At 37.6% G+C, this 14,954-nt stretch overlaps 1 protein-coding gene across 4 annotated transcripts in view; it reads left to right on the top strand.

Moving 5' to 3' along the window:
• The first annotated feature begins 2,709 nt into the window (after positions 1 to 2,709).
• Positions 2,710 to 14,954, top strand: part of Dsor1 (mitogen-activated protein kinase kinase 1) — a 32,431-nt gene continuing 20,186 nt past the window's right edge. For 2 of the 4 annotated variants that reach the window (XM_068370613.1, XM_068370612.1), the window contains exon 1: positions 2,710 to 2,957. In XM_068370613.1, coding sequence (XP_068226714.1) covers positions 2,881 to 2,957 — 77 coding nt within the window. In that variant the 5' untranslated portion in view covers positions 2,710 to 2,880. The remainder of the gene's footprint in view (positions 2,958 to 14,954) is intronic. The other 2 variants (XM_068370615.1, XM_068370614.1) reach the window with 1 other exon arrangement.

The raw sequence follows: 14,954 nt of genomic DNA, 5'->3' as shown, positions 1-14,954 counted from the left end.
CTCGTTTGTATATTATTATCATAATAGATTAAATTAACAAAGCCACTGAGTCAACCCTTGTAGACTCCCCTTAAAGAAACTGAGAAAACTAGACCGAGGAATCGCTAAAGGAGCTAAACTGCCAAGTGGGAAACGGTCAAAGAAAACAAAACAAAATGAGAAATATAACAGAATCTTCAGGGCTAAATGCAATTCCCTTTAGGAGGCCTACTGAAAGCAGCAGCTCTTCTAGACGGTGAAAATATAATGAAGAAGAAAGCAAGTTCAAAATACAAGAAATTCACAAACACGTTGATTATAACCTTCCTCGTTTCGAAAAGGCGATATTTCTGCTGGAAGATTGCAAGGTGAATGTGTTCATACAGGTGCTCGATTGCCCCTTCCGTCGGTATCCGATTGAAAATATAAGATATGGCAGGGATAATCAAAGGGGAGATGGTCTAGGATTTGTATGTGATTGCGTAATATAGTTTTTTTCCGAAGGTCCAGTGACGTCATTAGATTCTTTAAAAGTGACCAACAAGAGAGAGGAGAGAGAGAGAGAGAGAGAGAGGAGAGAGAGAGAGAGGAGAGAGAGAGAGAGAGAGAGAGAGAGAGAGAGAAATTTAAAGCTTTAGAGAGATGTTTCTATATTTTCCAGCGTTAAAGGAAACTTAAAGCTCTCTCTCTCTCTCTCTCTCTCTCTCTCTCTCTCTACATCGCTCTCATCTCTCTCTCTCTCTCCTCTCTCTCTCTCTCTCTCTCTCTCTCTCTCTCTGTGAATGACAGAATGGGTCCCCAGAGATTGCAAAAGAAGCACAGGAAGGAAGAGAAGACGATGGATTGACATACTCAGAAAGTATGTGGGGTGTGGACTGTCATAAAAAGATCATATACAGGATGCGAGAGGAAGGACATGTCTGAGGCCTTTGTTCTGCAGTGGACTAGTAACGGCTAATGATATATATATATATATATATATATATATATATATATATATATATTATATATATATATATATATATTATATATATTATATAGATATTTATATATATTATATATATGTGTATATATATATATTCATATATATTATATATATATGTATATATAGTATATATATATATATATATATATATATATATATATATATATATATATATAATATAATATATATATATATAATCATCAGCCTTTGGTAATCCAATGCAGGACAAAGGCCCTAGGCATGTCTTTCCGTTCCGGTCTGTTTATGGTCTTTCTATGTTATTCTATACTTGCACATTTTCTTAGTATGTCAATCCATCGTCTTCTCTTTCTTCACCTGTTTCGTTTGCAATCTCTATGGACCCATTGTGTTATTTTTTCTATGTTCATTCTATTATCTGTCATTCTCATTATATCTCCTGCCCATGTCCATTTCTTTTTTTTTTCCTACATATTGTTAAAATATCCTCTAGGTTTGTTTGCTCTCGTATCCATGTTGCTCTCTTCCTCTCTCTTAGTGTTATTCCCATCATTATTCTTTCCGTAGCTCTTTGAGTTGTAACTAGCTTATGTTCTAAGGCTTTAGTAAGGCTCCAAGTGTCTGGTGCACAAGTTAATACTGGTTAGAACTTTTGACTGAATACTTTTCTTTTTAGAGAAAGTGACCTTTTACATTTCATAATCTCATTTTGTTTACCAAAACCTCTCCATCTCATACTTATCTACCTCTTTATTTAGTCTCATGTCCTGGGAAATTCTTACTGTCTATCCTAAGTACCTATATTTATTAACAATCTCTAGAGGTTCGTCCATAACCCTTATTTGTTGTGTTCCTGAATTTTCATTGAATATTATCTTCGTTTTACTCATATTCATTTCAGTCTTAGGTTTCTTCTTTCTCTATTCAAATCTTCTAGCCTTTTGTTAAGGTATTCCCTATTAATGTTTAATGTTAATTTCCTACATTTTTCCCAATCTAAATTCTTAAAAATCTATCATCTAGGAACGCTGTGAATACACACACACACACACACACACACACACACACACACATATATATATATATATATATATATATATATATATATATATATATATATATATATATATATATATATATATATATATATATATAGCCTATATATATATGGGAGTAATGGTGTTGACTTGTACAGTTGGCTATCCAAAATCATTTAAGTGCATCAAGAATTAATAAAAAATTGTTAAGAATGTAACTGATATATATAAATTATTATTATTATTATTATTATTATTATTATTATTATTATTATTATTATTATTATTAACTAAGTCACAACCCTAGTAAAAAAAAAAGTAAGAAGTTATAATCCCAAGGGCTTCAACATGGAAGAATCCAGTGAGGATAGAGAATAAGGAAATGAATAAACTATATGAATAGTAATAAATAGGCAATTTTAACTTAGAATATCTTAGATATCTTAAATAAGCAACGAAGAGAAGCTCGTGCATTGCGTTCGAGTCTGCTTTGGCAATCATACCGGCCATTGTAATATTCATTCATTATTTGTTAAAAAGAAACGTTTGTGAATAATAACTTACAAATATTAATGTTTTACGAATTCCTAAAGAGAATTATCCATATAATTCTCAGTCATTTGCGATCAACACCGTAGAAACATGTAGATAACCACACGTACGACAACTCTTACCAACGTACGATAGTATCGTTGTTTGTGTTCTCGTTCTCCCATATTGATCCAAATTTCTTTCCAGTTCAAGATTGTTGTTGGACGGAAGAGGACAGAACACTGTCTCTATTTATTGATCGATAATTATCCCTCCCTCCTGAGTCCTGGCGACTCGAACGTATCCCGTCCCCCCTTTTTAACCTTTCCTTTTTTTTTTGGTTCGGGAGTGGAAAGAAACGCGAGGAAAATGTCGAAGAACAAGTTTAATTTAAAGTTACCCCCTGGATCCATCGAACACAGCAATGATGACAACCCTGGCACAGAGTGAGTCCAAATCTTATTGGTGTCCTCTCTCTCTCTCTCTCTCTTTTTCTGTTTTTCCTCTCGCCTCCTCCTCTTCTTCTTCCTCTTGCATCTATTTACCCTCTTTTTCTCTCTGGTGTATGTCTCTTCATATTGATTTTTCATCCCCGCAGTCTGTTACTACACTGCGCATTTGTACGAGTCGATTACACATTGTTTTCGGACATTACAATTTCCCTCGAGTTTCCCCAATCAACACTGAATCCTGACTGATAGTTTCCTCAAAACGTGCTTTTGAAATATATTAAATACCTAGTGTTTAAGGTTAGGCTAACATACGTTAACCTACTGTAATCAACTGACATCTGCCTGTATCGGATAGTGTTGCCCTACCGGGCAGGGCAAATAATTACAGGTCGAAGAGTAGGTTTAGGTAGTTCCCAACCTCTTTTGGCATTTCATGTAGTCTATAAGGTCGAGGAAACTGTGATACATGCTGAGTTAGGATACTGTTTTGGGTTAGATTACAGGTGTGGGGTTTGTTCTCTCTATTAAAGGTACTGTAGGGTCGCAGCATCCTACCTTATGTTGGGTTGCAATATCTTAGGTTATGTTGAGTCGGGTTCGGCATCCTACCTTATGTCGGGTCGCTGTATCTTACATTATGTTGGGTTGCAATATCCTACCTCATGTTGGGTTGGGGCTCAGCATCCTACCTTATGTTAGGTTGCAAAATCCTACCTTATGTTGGGTCAGAGTCGCATCATCCTATCCTATATTGGGTCGAGGTCGCAGCATCCTATCTTATGTTGGGTCAGGGTCGCAGCATCCTACCTTATGTTGGGTTAGGGTCACAGCATCCTATCCTATGCTGGGTCGAGGTTTCAGCATCCTACCTTATGTTGGGTTTGGGTTACAGCATCCTACTTTATGTTGGGTCGGGGTCACAGCATCCTACCCAATGCTGGGTCGAGGTCGCAGCATCCTACCTTATGTTGGTTTGGGGTCACAGCATGCCACATTGTTAGGTTGCAATATCCTATTTTGTTGGGTTGGGGTCATAGCATCCTACCATATGATGGGTTGCAATATCCTACCTTATGTTGGGTTGCAATATCCTACCTATTGTTGAGTCAAGGTTATAGCATCCTACCTTATGTTAGGTTGCAATATCATACCAGATGTTGGGTCGGGGTCATAGCATCCTACCTTATGTTGGGTCGGGGTCATAGCATCCTACCTTATGTTGGGTCGGGGTCATAGCATCCTACCTTATGTTGGGTCACAGTCATAGCATCCTACTTTGTCAGGTTGGGGTCTCAGCATCCTATGTTGAATTGGGGTCGCAGCATCCTACTGTATGTTAGGTTGGGATCACAGCATCCTACCTTACGTTGGGTTGCAGTTGCAGCATCCTACCTTATGTTGGGTCGAGGTCACGGCATCCTACCTTATGTTGGGGCGAGGTCACGGCATCCTACCTTATGTTGGGTCGAGGTCACGGCATCCTACCTTATGTTGGGTCGAGGTCACGGCATCCTACCTTATGTTGGGTCGAGGTCACGGCATCTTACCTTACGTTGGGTCGAGAGTACGGCATCCTACCTTATGTTGGATCGGGGTCATAGCATCTTACTTAATGTTTGGCTGCAGAATCCTACCCTATGTTGGGTCGCGGTCGCAATATCCTACACTAGATTGGATCGGCTCACAGCGTCTTACCTTATGTTGGGTCGAGGTCGCAGCATCCAGCCTTAGGTTGGGTCTGGGTTTAATTATCCCTATTCATTGTGAGCTAGGCTAGTAAATATTGAAATCTCACGTTCTCCTTTACCCAACCTAGGATGCTATATCCTTTCTCATTGTGAACTTAGACTCCATCACCTCTCCTCAACTAAACTGGTCTAGGATCCCTCATAAGCCAGAGTACCATTTCACTGAATGGCGCAGGTGTAAATGTATATTCACGTTTCTTGAGTTACATTAGACTGTACTATTGACTGTTGTTGGTAAAATTATAGTATTATACAATATCCCAAATGCAGAAAATAAGGTGTTCCTTGTTTATTTATTGGTACTTTTAACACTTCATGTGAAAATACTAGGTGGAAATCTCTTTTTCAAATTAGAGATGCTTTAAAATTTTAGAAATTATTTCTGGAAAAACCCATTTTTCAAAGGGGAAACAATACAGCACGACCTAACCTAAGGTTTCCCACTCAACCTAACTAAAGGTTTCCCACTCAACCTAACTAAAGGTTTCCCACTCAACCTAACCTAAGGTTTCCCACTCAACCTAACCTAAGGTTTCCCACTCAACCTAACCTAAGGTTTCCCACTCAACCTAACTAAAGGTTTCCCACTCAATCTAATCTAAGGTTTCCCACTCAACCTAACCTAAGGTTTCCCGCTCAACCTAACCTAAGGTTTCCCACTCAACCTAACCTAAGGTTTCCCACTCAACCTAACCTAAGGTTTCCCACTCAACCTAACCTAAGGTTTCCCACTCAACCTAACCTAGGAACTGTGGCGGAGGTCTGCCCTCTACTGTGTACCCCTCTAGTGTAGTCTATGATAAAACCCCTTTTTACTTTCTTTAGCTAATTAGGTCTTACCTGAATATAGAAAGTTGCATTCTTTAGCAAAGGTGAACTTGGACTATTTTAAGCCACTAAAATTTCTGTATTTTGATTTTTTTAAATAATGTAGGCCGATTATTATTACTAGTAGCCAAGCTACATCCCTAGTTATAAAAGCAGAATGCTGCTAGCCCAGGGGCTTCCAACAAGGAAGACCAGTGCAGAAAGGAAATAGATGAATATTACGTATTAGAAATAATGAAAAAAAAAAAAAAAACTTATTTAGATCAGTAACAACATTGAAAGAGATCAATCATTTATTACTCATGAAATGAGATCTATGTTAACTTGTTTAGCAGTGAATTATTTGTAACTAGTTTGAACTTCTGAAGTTCCGAGGATTCAACTGCCAGATTACAAAAATCATTCCATAGTCTGGTCACAGCTGGAATGAATCTTCTAGAATGCTGAATGGAAAGGATGGTCAGAATTATGAGAAATCTTATGCAATGTGCATAAAGACATTATGAGATCTTATGCAACATGCATAAAAATTATGAGAAATCTTATGCTTATGCAACGTGTATAGAGAAATTCTGAGAAATCTTATGCAACATGTAAAAAGAAATGATGAAAAATCTTATGCAACATGCACAAAAATTATGAAAAATCTTATGCAACTTGCATATAGAAATTGAGAAATCTTATGCATCATACATAGATAAATTATGAGAAATCTTATGCAATGTGCATAAAGAAATTGAGAAATTTTATGCAATGTGCATAGAGAAATTGAGAAATCTTATGCAACGTGCATAGAGAAATTCTGAGATCTTATGCAATGTGCACAGAGAAATTTTATGCAATGTGCATCAAGAAATTGAGATCTTATGCAATGTGCATAGAGAAATTATGAGAAATCTTATGCAATGTGCATAAAGAAATTATGAGAAATCTTATGCAACGTGCATAGAGAAATTCTGAGAAATCTTATGCAACGTGCATAGAGAAATTCTGAGAAATCTTATGCAACGTGCATAGAGAAATTCTGAGAAATTTATGCAACGTGCATAGAGAAATTCTGAGAAATTTATGCAACGTGCATAGAGAAATTATGTGAAATCTTATGCATCATGCATAGAGAAATTGAGAAATCCTATGAGAAATTATGAGAAATCTTATGCATCATGCATAGAGAAATTATGAGAAATCTTATGCAATGTGCATAGAGAAATTATGAGAAATCTTATGCATCATGCATAGAGAAATTGAGAAATCTTATGCAATGTGCATAGAGAAATTGTGAAATCTTACGCAATGTGCATAGAGAAATTATGAGAAATCTTACGCAACGTGCATAGAGAAATTATGAGAAATCTTATGCAATGTGCATAGAGAAATTATGAGAAATCTTATGCATCATGCATAGAGAAATTATGAGAAATCTTATGCAATGTGCATAGAGAAATTATGAGAAATCTTATGCAATGTGCACTGAGAAATTATGAAGAATCTTCTGCAAATTGCACAACAAAACTAGAAATCTTATGTAGCATGCAGAAAGAAATTATGAGAAATCGTATGCAACATGCACGAAAAAAACTAACAACATCAGTGCTAGAGTTTGATAACCAGATCAGGAATAAGGAATTAAATATAATGCAAGATTTTGTCCTGTAGATTAGGAACGAGATTCAGCAGCGTGGATAACAAAGCTTAAAACATGGTAGAATGGAAATAAAATTAAAACATTTCCCTAAGGTAGATTAGATGTGGCATGAATTTCTTGCAAGTGACTGAACAAATTGCAAATGTGTGTCCCTTTCCTTTGTTATTCTTGAATCCATTCCTTAAAATTTACACTTTATATTTATATGAAAACTTTGGTTTCTCTTATATGAAACTCTCCTGATGTTCGTAATGCTTTAATCAGAACCTGGTTTATATTGACAATCACTTTAACCCTTTTACCCCCAAAGGACGTACTGGTACGTTTCACAAAAGCCATCCCCTTACCCCCATGGACGTATCAGTACGTCCTTGCAAAAAAATGCTATAAACATTTTTTTTTCCATATTTTTGATAATTTTTTTGAGAAATTTCAGGCATTTTCCAAGAGAATGAGATCACCCTGACCTCTCCATGACAAAAATTAAGGCTGTTAGAGCAATTTTTAAAAAAATTTATACTGTACTGCAAAATGTGCTGGGAAAAAAATAACCCCTGGGTGTTAAGGGTTGGAAATTTCCAAATAACCTGGGGGTTAAAGGGTTAAAACTAAAAAAAATCCTTTTTTTTCTGCCACTAATGGCTGTAATCTCGGTTTGGGTTTGCCCCTTTTGGTTTTCAGTTCTCTTATCAGCCTCATATGCAGTGTTTTCATTCTTTGTCCCCTCCAGATTTTGGTGTAGTTTTGACTACTAGCGATGATAGGGGATGTCTTCTTGAAGGGATTTATTTCTGGGCCATTGTCTTATTTTCCTATTTGCACATAATTTCTTGCCAGTTTTCTGTTTGGCTTCTCGTGCCTGCAACGTAATTAGTGGTGACCAGTTCTTTGAATTTCATAACTTGATTTTTATAGATTTTTATAGGAATCATAAATACTTTGGTTTGTTAGATTCAATGTTTAACCCTTTTACCCCCGAAGGATGTACTGGTACGTTTCACAAAAGCTATCCCTTTACCCCCTTGGACGTACCGGTACGTCCTTGCAAAAAATGCTATAAAAACTTTTTTTTTCATATTTTTTTTTTGGGGGGGGAAAAAAATTCAAGCATTTTCCAAGAGAATGAGACCAACCTGACCTCTCTATGACAAAAATTAAGGCTGTTAGAGTAATTAAAAAAAAATATACTGAAAAATGTGCTGGGAAAAAAATAACCCCTGGGGGTTAAGGGTTGGAAATTTCCAAATAGCCTGGGGATTAAAGGGTTAAGATGTCCCAATGTTAACTTTAATTCCATATACGTAAATTGAGCTCTGTCAGATAGAAGGGGATCTGGTGTTGTCATTTTTATCTTTGTGTTCAGCTTTTCCCACTTATATCTGCGCTTCACCGTTTCTTTACCTCCACCAACAAAGTTGGAAGGAGGTTATGTTTTCGCCCGTTTGTTTGCAAACAGCTTCCTGGCCATAAATTTAATCGTGGAGTAAAGAAACATGAAGGGATTAACTGTTATGTAAAAAGTTGGAAATAATTAAATTTTGGAAGGTTAAGATCATGGTAAGGCAAAATGTCCAATTCATGTTATCAGCCATAAGTTTGGACATTGGTGTCACAGAGACTTCAAACTTGATTCATATTTGATTGTATGAAACCCAAGGTTGAGAAATAAGCTGCCACAGTGGAGGTCTGCGCTCGACTGAGTGCCCCTCTAGTTTCAGCTGTTTTACACACATCGCCTCAGAGTTGAGAACTCTGCATGTTTTCTACTATTATATTTTCATGGCCAGATGCTTAAGCTACTAGCCAAAATAGTACCATTTGCCTTGGCTTTAAACTGGCATAGGGTTGTGCTGGCTGTGCCCCGCCATTATTGTCATTGGCCTTGTCAATTGTAATCTGGTCAGAATTCTCGACGGTCAGGTACTGCGTAATTCAGATGGTTTTTTTGTTAGTTTTTATTTGATTTTAAAGAACCAGTTGGACTTCACGTATCAGGTTTTGTCACTTACCTGAACAAACCCCTTGACAATTTAATTCATGTCATACACCATATTAGTTGATATAAAATCTTCCTTGAAGCCCTTGAATTTAGTCAAGGGAAAGAAATGGTTTTATGTTTTTTAAAATCCATAGAATAGTATTTTATTCATCAAATCGAGCTTAGGCCCAGCCAAATTTAGTGGTACGTACCGTATTTTGTGATTTTTGCACGTATCACACTGCCTGAGGTTGACCCCGTAGAAAACGGGAGTAGGGTAAACTATACAAAAAGCTGGTCGGTTAGGTAGAGTTACTAGTAACTCCTAAGAAGGTAGTTCTAGGTAAGTATGTTAGGAAAAATACAAATTACTTAAAAATTTGTGATATTATTTTGTCTATTTATTTCATACAGTGTAAGGTTTAAAGATTTATTATGCAATTTTGCAATGCCATGTTACATAACATTTTCTAGATTGATTCTTTTCTCAAGCCAGAGCACGACTGTTGTTTATCAAGCCATAGTTTGAAAATATGTTGGTGGATTGTAACAATATAGCTAACTTTTGTTTCCAAATTCATATATACTGTACTGGCTTTAACAAAAGACTGTGTATTGTTCACTTTGCTCTCTATATTACTGATTGAATAAATCGTTGCTACTATCAATGCTGTTGTAGCATATATGATCTCTCACTGTTTTTTGTAACTTCATTTCCCATTTCTATTTCTAGTGTTATCTTTTTTCACTAACAACTTAATCTTCTTTTGCTCAGTCAGACTTCAGGGAGACACAAGACTCAAAGATACCAAGAAATATATTCCTGTTTATCAAAAAGTAATATTCTTGCACCTTATTTTGCCTTTAACAAATATTATTTGAGGAATTCTGAATAAATTTATAAAACGGGAATATAATACGTCGCCTATTTAGGGAGAAATAAGATGCTGGATGATAAAAATTGATATGGCAAAGAAGGAAAACATTTCTCGAATGAAATTTCATAATCAATTATGAAAGAAATGCTTTCCAAGAAGGGTTTTTTAATTGGAAAGTTCTCAAATCCAACACGATTAACTTAGACATTCGACTGATAACCCCAACCACGAATGTCCATTGTGTTCAGAAAGCTTGTTTGTTCCGTAACCAAAATACAAACCACGCTATTTACATTGGGTTTACCTTTTAGCGTAGCTGAAATGACGAGCCAATAGTTTTTAACGAGGGTTAATTACCCCCGCGCTAGTTAGCGGGGGGTAGGGGAAGGGTAGCTTGCTACCCTTCCCCCCCACACACCGGTGATTTGCTAACACTACTGAACTTTCCTACATATGTATCTTGATTTCTGCAGCTATATCTGCATAAGAAAAACTCATTTAAAAGAAATTCTAGCATTTTTCTATTTTATTTAGCACAGATTCTTGTCTATAAAAAGGCATAAGTCGCACATTCTTATCTTGGGGGTTGTTACATTGGCATATGCATTCTCATTATTAAGATGTTGACTAACACATATTCATTTATAGGAACTTAGTGTTAATTGTTTTGTCTATGATTTAGGCTTCAGGAGCAGGGAGAAATGTCATGATCATATTGTTGCCAATTTTATTATTATTATTACTAGCTAAGCTATAACCCTAGTTGGAAAAGCAAGATGGTATAAGCCCAAGGGCTCCAACAGGGAAAAATAGCCCAATGAAGAAAGGGAATAAGGAAATAAATAAACGATATAAGAAGTAATGAACAAAGTAAAATGAAATATTTTAAAAACATTACCAACATTAAAACATATATTTCATATGTAAACTATAAAAGGACTTATGTTAACCTGTTCAACATAAAAACATTTGCTGCAAGTTAGAACTTTTGAAGTCTTACTGATTCAACTACCCGATTAGGAAGATCATTCCATTCTGCCTGGAATTAGAACTTACTTAGGATTCAACCCTACTGGTGTGAGGTATGCTGGGGGAGTTTAATTTATGCAGATGTATGCTATGTTCATGGTGGCACCTGTATTGTTTTGGCTAGAATAAGACTAGCCTATGGTGCTTTATCATCATTAATGGTTTTATGTCAAACTTTCCCCTATAAATTACTCTACTTGGTTTGACTTGAAATGGGCGTACATTTCAGATGTAAGTATCCCTACAAATATTTGAATAAGCCACGCGAGTGGTTTGTATCTTCAGACTTTGCCAGTTGGTATTCAAGTCAATTTATGTATTGAATGTAGGGAGTGGTCTACCTCCCAGTGGGAGAGGTTTGCCCAGTGCCGTAAGAAGAAGGCCAAAGGGATCTTTCTCCTTCAGAGGCTTCTCTGAAGAGAGAAAATTCCAGAACTTCTTCTTCCGTTGCCCTTTCCTCCTCCGAAGCTCCCCCTCTAGCGGCCTCTGCTGATCTTTGCTGATAATACTGTACATGTCATTGTCGTACTTGGCCTGTCGCTAAATTGTCCTATACAGTGGAGTGAGGTGGTGAAAAGACTTGGGTATATATTCTACAGTTGGACACGATGTCATGAAAATACCATTACTGACGTAAATCTATTTAGAAAGGTGATACATGTTCTGATTTCACTTGTCAAATTTGTATTCCTCTGGTTCCTGTATATATTAATAGCTCATCTAAGCATTAATTGTGAAATCAATTGAAATTAGCTTATATAGATATAAAGATTAGTAAGGATGCCGGGTGTGTTAATGCCTTGGAGGAAGGTACATTGCTTAGTGTCCTCTTTTCTCCTTGGATATTCCAGCTTGGTCGTTTTTTCAATATTAATCTTACCCGATAATCATGTAGCTGTCAACTCCGTTGCCCGACAGAATTCTACGGAAGGGATACGCCAGCGATCGCTATACAAGAGGGGGGTGTACTCACAAGCGCCACCTGTGGCCAGGTACTGCAGTACTTCTTGTTGACACCACCTCAATTTTTCCTCTGTCGTGCCTCCGGCTAGACCTACATGGATACGCTGTTGATTCTGGAGTTTTTGCTCACGATTTGGTGATGTATTTGCTCTAGATTTTAGCTTTCGCTATTCAGGAAGTTTTATTATTAGCTTAGCTAGCTTTTGGAATTAATTTGATTAATTATGGTGACGAAGAGAGTATGAACTCTCTTTCACTTTTAAATGGCCGACCCTTCCCTTAGACGGAAGTGTTGGTGTCTAAGAGAGTATAGACTCTCTTTCTTAATTTTGCTTAACAAAAGTTATAGATTTATTTTATATCTCTCCGCCTTTTATAGGCCTCTTCGATTAACTTCCTTTTTTATAAACTTATTAAAATTAATTTTTATATTTGTTTATATTCGACCTTTCCTAATAGTAGGCGGTCTTTTCTTGTACCGAAGTTAATTAACATTGAGCCCGTCATTTCGGTTTTACCTGTTAACATATTATGCTATTTTAATGTTTTTGAAAGAATTTCTTTGATAGTCTCGTACTGTTTTCAAAGTTGAACTAACGTTTTGTTTTGTCTCTGCAGTTGTTGACGTTCAGAACGTTCAACTTGCGCTCTATCGTTACGATAGAGAGAGAATTTTCACGGTGTTACGTTGCAGTAAGAGTAAACCGTTTCTAGCGTTTTGTTCATTCTTTCTTAGCTTAATGGTTTTAATTCTAATAAAGGAACTTTTTATTTGGGAAATCTTTCAGTTTTTTTCCTTTAACAATAATATGTTTTAACGATATATATGATTGGGCTCTTCTCTCAGGTTCTAAGTCAAGAGAGAGAGAGAGAGAGAGATAGAGACGGAGGGGGAGAGAGGAGGATAAACGTTTCGTTCAAGCGAGTAACGTTGTTATCGTTTTTGCTCTTCTCCCTAGTCTCTTTAGGGGAAGAAGGTAAACGTTTCTAGAGTTTTATTCTTGTTCTCAAGCTTTATGCGGTGAGAGATTTTAAACGTAGTTTATTTGATCTAGTGTTTAGTCTCTTTCCAGCCACTGAATTATTTATCTTTCATTAGATTTTTCTGTTACATTGTAATTCTGTTTTCGCAATTATTAACTTTTAAGGAAGGATAGAATTGCGTGTTTCAGGTACAAACCACTTAAAGTTTCGAGTTCAGTGAAATAAGTGCAAACAGAAAATCAAAAGTGATAAGTGATAAGCGCAAAGTGTTACAGTGTTGCGTTCGAGGGTTCGTCTGTTCGTGCCAGTTGTTCGCCTAGTCTGGGACCTCTTACAAGCTCCCAAGCCCAGGGGAGAAGTAATGTCGAAGGACTTATGGGTTCAGCAGGCCTTGATCGACGAACAGACGTTTTCCCTCCGTGGTTTCGGGTGTATCTACACACGTTGCCGACGTGATCACCCCACCCACACAAAGACGAGAGAGCCCTTTCTTTCCTCGTCTGCGGTAGAGGTTTCTCGCAGAAACCATGGACCAATCTTGCAGCTTTTAAGTGCAAGTCGGTCCCTTCCGCACAAGTCCAACTCCTAGGTGTAGCCATTAGCCCTAGGTCAGTTCGGACTTGCTGCAGTACGACAACTGCACACCTCCCAGAGAGGCAAGGTGGTATCGCAACAGGCAGTAGCTCCGTCTGTTGCCGCACCAGCTGTTTTAGACCCTCAGTCTCAACGGACAGTAGCACCGTTTGTTGTTGTCTTTCTTAAACTCTAGTGGTCTTTGCTGCAGTCAATGCAGTCTCAGCTTGCGGTGTTGATGCAGGAGTTTCAGGCAGAGGAGGTTAATACACCTCCTCCTGCGAACGCTCCTCCTCCTCTGCGCAGTACAATCTGCCAGACGTATGAGGTTGAGGTTCCTCAGGCTACCTCCATGCGTGAGCTGCCGCGTTGGGAGTTTCCAGTTACCAGCGTTGTGCAGCAACCTCCACCTTCCTTGAGGCAGGAATCTCTTACCACGCTACAACCTCCTCAACAATGGGGACAGGAGTCTTATGCCTTACACTCTTCCTTTGAGGCAAGAGTTTCTTGCAGTAAGACCATCCTCGAGGCAGCAACCTCTTGAGGTACGACAACCTCTACCATCCTTGAGGCAGCCACCTCAGCTCTCGCAGCTACAACCTCAACTCTCGAGGCAAGCTCCTCAAGAACCTCAACTCGTGAGACAGGAGTCGCGTTCTGCGCAGCCGCCACCTCAACTCTCGCAGCTCACACCTCAAGAACCTCAACTCGTGAGTCAAGAGCCTCTCTCTGCGCAGCCACCTCAACCCTTGAGGCAAGCGCAACTCTTGAGGCAGGAACCTCATGCTATGAGTCAGCCACCTCAACGCATGCATCTGCCACTTTCTCCTCAGCTTGAGCCTCTTCCCATTCAACTTTGAAATAACAAATGACAATAATAACACCTCATTACTTTCATAACTTGCATTTGTAAAACATATACATGTATGCCTACACAAACATTATGATAATGGAGGTTATTCGTATTACTTAAAAAAAAAAAAAAAATATATATGTATTCCTTGCAATATATTTTTAACAAAATCGCAAAAATATGGCAAAAATATCTTCAAAACAAAAATGAATCATGAGTTATGAATATAATGTAAATATTATGTTGATATTAAAACCCCATGCAAGCATGCATGAAGTAATGCAGTGTTGCCAACAGGGCGAGTTTCCCTTTCCTGAGGTGAAGTAGATTATAGTACGTATATTTAGTGCAGCTTAATTCTACGATTATCATGCCGGCTATCAAATTCATCAACAAAACAGTCTAAATCAATTCCCTCGGCACGTGCACTTTCAATGGACAGTAATGCGATATTACTCAATCTAGCACTGGTCATGGAATTTCTGAGAAATGTTACACGCCATGCAACATGC

This window comes from Palaemon carinicauda, chromosome 3 (genome assembly GCF_036898095.1).
Source record: "Palaemon carinicauda isolate YSFRI2023 chromosome 3, ASM3689809v2, whole genome shotgun sequence".
Classification (NCBI taxonomy): Eukaryota; Metazoa; Arthropoda; class Malacostraca; order Decapoda; family Palaemonidae; genus Palaemon; species Palaemon carinicauda.
Note: the sequence above shows the minus strand (reverse complement) of the source record. Positions and strands in the feature narration are given on the sequence as shown.